Source organism: Acanthisitta chloris, unplaced genomic scaffold (assembly GCF_000695815.1).
Source record: "Acanthisitta chloris isolate BGI_N310 unplaced genomic scaffold, ASM69581v1 scaffold23011, whole genome shotgun sequence".
NCBI lineage: Eukaryota > Metazoa > Chordata > Aves > Passeriformes > Acanthisittidae > Acanthisitta > Acanthisitta chloris.
In genome coordinates, this window is record NW_008654633.1 from 10,173 (window position 1) to 14,952 (window position 4,780).

At 56.4% G+C, this 4,780-nt stretch overlaps 1 protein-coding gene across 1 annotated transcript in view; it reads left to right on the forward strand.

Moving 5' to 3' along the window:
• The window catches only part of REN (renin), a 4,635-nt gene extending 2,270 nt beyond the window's left edge, over positions 1–2,365 (forward strand). The window contains exons 7-11 of the mRNA XM_009083620.1: positions 208–216; positions 549–671; positions 1,255–1,399; positions 1,480–1,578; positions 2,204–2,365. Coding sequence (XP_009081868.1) covers positions 208–216; positions 549–671; positions 1,255–1,399; positions 1,480–1,578; positions 2,204–2,365 — 538 coding nt within the window. The remainder of the gene's footprint in view (positions 1–207; positions 217–548; positions 672–1,254; positions 1,400–1,479; positions 1,579–2,203) is intronic.
• The last annotated feature ends 2,415 nt before the right edge of the window (positions 2,366–4,780 follow it).

A 4,780-nucleotide genomic window follows, 5' to 3' on the forward strand; every position in this document is an offset into this window, starting at 1 on the left:
GCAATGTGTGTTGATAAACAGACCCTCAAACACCCCCTGAATCAGGCACAGTAACTCTTGGCCTCAGCTAAAAATGGATCCACCACCAACAAACAAAGTCTAACGATGAGGTTGAGGTTGCAGCTGGCATCTGGGTGCCACTTGGGTCCCCTGGGGACACAGCTGCCCCCAGACCACAGCCTCAGGGGGGGGTCTCTCTCTTTGCAGAGCCTCGAAGTAAGAAGACACAAGCACGAGATGACACTCACTAACAGCTCCTCGTGTCCCCCCAGTCCTGCTGCCAGCCCCAGGGCACCCCTGGTCCAGCTCACACACTGCAGATGCTTGTTTTGGGTTCTGTCCACATCCCTGTCCCCCTCTGGAGCCAGCACTGACCCACCTGGACACTCCCTGCATGTGGCACCCTCATCCCCCTCTGAGCTAACTCTGCTCCAGTTTGTTCTATCTGGGTCAGCAGAGCCTCCTGGCTGTGCCTGGACCCTCCTTGCTGGTTTTTTTAGGGTCAGCAGCCAAGGGGGGAAATCACTCCACTGTGTTTTGCACCCTAGGAATGCCCTTCTGAAACCTGGGGGGGAAATAATCCTCGGAGGCAGCGACCCAGCCTACTACACAGGAGAATTCCACTACCTGAACATCAGCAAGAGTGGCTACTGGCAGATCAGTATGAAGGGGTGAGGGCAGGGGCAGCCTCTGCATGGCACCAGGATGCATGGAATCATGGAATCATGGAATTATTTAGGTTGGGAAGGCCTCTAGGATCATCGAGTCCACCCAGCAGTGCCAGTCCCTGTGGCTGTGTGAGGGTGGGATGGCAAACTGGGCACTGGGGTAGGAGGTCCATGGGGTTCTGCTCTCACTTGGCACTGCTGGTGGATGTTTCTTCCCTTCTGGATTGGTTCCTCCAGCATTTCCAGGCTTAGCAAGGAGCTGGGAATGCAGAGGGGGTGGCACCGTGGGCTGATTCCACTTGGAAGCTGCAGAGGAAGAGTTTAACCCCCTTTAGTCCTGCAGGAGGAGTGTGAGGCACAGAAACAATTCTGCTTTGTTTAGTTAACAAAAAAAAAATAATAACCCCCACACATGATGAAGCTTAGCTTCCACATTGGGAAAGCTGGAGGGGAGTGTTCCTGGTGCTGCTGGAGACACTGTGCTCCAGAGGAGCAGAACATGCTCTGCCTGGCCAGAGCTCCCTGGAGGAAGATGTGGCACACTCTGCTGTGAGCACATCACTCAGGGTATCCCCTCCTGCTCCAGGGTGTCTGTAGGGGCTGAGATCCTGTTCTGCAAGGAAGGCTGCTCCGTGGCTGTGGACACAGGAGCATCCTACATCACTGGCCCTGCTGGTCCTGTCTCTGTGCTGATGAAAGCCATTGGGGCAGCTGAAATGGCTGAGGGAGAGGTGAGTAACCCCTCACACCCCACTCTGTGCCACATCCCTGCCCCACTGAGTGAGATCAGCACTGTCTCCTCCTCTTCCAGTACGTGGTGGACTGTGACCAGGTGTCTCAGCTGCCCAACATCTCCTTCCACCTGGGTGGGAAGGTCTATGCACTCAGTGGCTCAGCCTACATCCTCCGGGTAAGCTACACCCCCCTACAGCATCCTGCACCCTCCTGGCTCCCCTAAAGCAGCTCAGATGGACCCCAGAGTGATGCTCCTTGTGTTCCCCAACCTCTCCTGTTGGGCAGAGGTGTCCACATGAGCCACACCAACCTGTCACTGCTTCCTTGAGTGGTTTGGGGGAGATCTGGGAGGAGCAGAAAAAACTGAGACAAGCAGAGATGCTCCTTTCTGGAGGCTGGATATTAGGGAAAGGCTCTTCCCCCATAGGTGTTTGGGCACTGGGACAGGATTAGGCTGGATATTAGGGAAAGGCTCTTCCCCCAGAGGTGTTTGGACACTGGGACAGGTTTAGGTTGGATATTAGGGAAAGGCTCTTCCCCCAGAGGTGTTTGGGCACTGGAACATCTCCCCAGGGCAGTGCTCAGAGCCCCAAGAGTTCATGGAGCATTTGGACAATGCTCCTAGGCACGTGGTGGGATTTTGGGGGTTGTCCTGTGCACTTAGGATATTCTGTGAGGAAGGAGCATCGTGGCCCAGCAGTGGGTGTGGAGCTGGGGGTGCCACCTTCCCTTGGGTACTCTGCCATAGGGATGTCCCTCCTGGCACCTCCATCACCACGTGGGTCTCCTCCTTTTCATAGCAATCCCAGTACGGAGAGGACATCTGCGTGGTGGGTTTCTCAGGGCTGGACATCCCACCCCCAGCTGGTCCCCTCTGGATCCTGGGTGCCAGCTTCATCGGGCACTACTACACCAAATTCGACCGGCGCAACAACCGCATCGGCTTTGCCACAGCTCGCTGAGAGCAGGAGGGGAGGGGGAACCAGCCTGGAGCTGAGACAACCAGCAAGAAGCAGCGATTTGAACTGCAAATGAGAGCAGCATTTCCTTCCAGCTCAGCCACCTCCTCTCTTCGCTGAAGCAACTGCAAAGCTCACCTTCTCCCACTCCAAACCCCCGCGCTGCTTCCCGGGAGCCTCAGCTGCTGGGGAGAGTGTTCAGGCTGGGAATCCAAGGGCTGCACCTCCAGGGGCTTTGAGGGTGATGTACGACCACCGTACGAGGAATTGCTGCTGACGTGGAGGTGCTGCAGGCAGAACAGGGAGGGATCAGCTGTGACAGGTTGTGTTGTTTGTTAGTCGGGAGAAAAATAATCCACGTTTAATGATAGTTTTAGTGGTGTTAACCCTACACCTCTCCGTGACTTTAATATTAAACAACTTACAGCAACAGGACACTGAGTGGGGCTTATTCTTGCAGAGGTGAGAGATCAGGTGTCTTTCTTAAGGGAACTGGGCAGCAAATGTTCCTCTGCCTGGATCCACCACGGCGTTTATGTCCTTCCCTGTTCCACAGGAGTGCAACGCCCTCCCAGCTACTGCCACAGCAGCCACCTGTAGGCAAATCAGGGGCTTTTCAAACAGACAAGCTCCTTCTGCAGGAGGTGAGATGCTGTGTGGCTGCTCAAGCCTCAACCTGCCACCCCAGCAGGGCTCAAGAGCACTGGTTACACCCTTGGGGACAAGGACAGGGCTGGATGTCTGTTTGGTGGCTCTTTGGGGAGGGGAAGGTGCCTGCAGGTCTGTGGCTCACCAGGAAGGCAGCTCTGGCTGCCTAGGGCCTGTTTTCATGGCCACGTGGGCTCCAGCTAACAACCAGACACTTGTCTGTGCCCTGGCTGTGTGTGGAGATGCTGCTGGAGCTGCCAGCCCCGTGCCAGCTGGCCCAGCAGGAGGGACAGACCAGTGCTCCCAGCTGGAGGCTGACATTTCTAGTGCCACAGAGAGCTGCAGTGCTTCCAGATCCAGCCCAGCAGCTGCAAATCCAAATGCTGCCCAACGCCAAGGGATCTGCAAGATGCTCTCACCACCAGTTTGGCCAGTTCAGGGGCTGTGAGTGCTGTGGTCCAGAGCTTGAGCACTGGGGAAAGTGCCTGGAAAGTGAAGCACAATGCTTGGGCTGCTGGAGAGAGTCAGCACCTCACCACGGCAGTGCAACTGCTTGCAGGAGCTGCTCATCCTCATGTCTGCTGAGGAATTCCCAGTGCTGAGGAATTCCCAGTGCTGCCTCTCGGCTGCAGGGACGTTTGGGACAGGGATGCTCCTGCCAGCACCAAGGCAGCTGTGTGACCTTCCCAGCCAGGTATGCAGCAGCCTCCACTCCCCTCCCTCCATCCCTCATCCCTGCCCTGCCCCACGGCAACTTTACAACCCAGAGGATGTGGATAAGCGGATGTTTGTCCCTCCTGGGAGTCTCTGCAGCCACATAGCATTTAAAGCTCTTAACACCGGGATGCACAGCCCCGGGGCTCCAGCGATGGGAAATTTAGGGCTCTCAGTGGTGTGAAGTGTCTTTCCATCACCTTCTGCAGCACTTCCCTGTCGCCTCCAACACGGGAGCGGTGGCAGCACCTCTCGGGGGCCTGGCAGTGGAGGGAAGGGGCCCCAGCAGGCAGAGAGTATGTCCCTTTCATCCAGCATTTCCTGAGCACGCTCCAGGCAGCTGCTGGGAAACAGCAGGAGTTGCTGGAAACCAGCGCAGGAAACCCCAGGAGCTGGGAAGAGGAGGCAGGGAGGGATAGGAGGGAGGGCAGAGCTGCCTGGAGACCTTCAGCAAGGGAGAGCTCGGATGTACACAACCTTCTGGATGTGCAGGGATGCTGGGAAGTGTCTCCTTTTCATTCTGAACACAGGGAAACTCCACTTGGAAACAACTAAGCCTCCTCTGCCCTGTTCTACACCACAAAGGCTCTGGTTTGGAGAAGACTGGAGTGGATGTGACCTTGCAAAAGCACCAGGTGACCTCAGCCCCCGCAGTGTCTTCTGCCACAGCTCTCAGCTGGAAACGCTCAGACCGGCCTAGAATAGGCTCATTTTTGTGGCTCTGGTACTATTTCTATTCAGCACACTTGTTTCAAGCAGCGAGAGGAAAAAACGCTCGGGCTGCTTACGGTGCTGCTCCTGGGCCCCTTAAGCCAGGCTATTAACACCTCTAATCGCCTGCTCCGGGGGCAATTTCCCGGTGGATGCGGCAGCTCTGGCTGCGAGGCACCACTAACCCGCCACGGCCCGGATTAGATCGTTCCGGGAGAGCAATTAGGAATTAGGCCACGCTCAGCCCAGCAAAGCGCGGGAGCAATTATGACCATCCTATTAGCACTGACAGAGCTCGCTCTATATTTAGAAACAAGGGAACTGGCTGCTGGTGGAGGGTTTGGG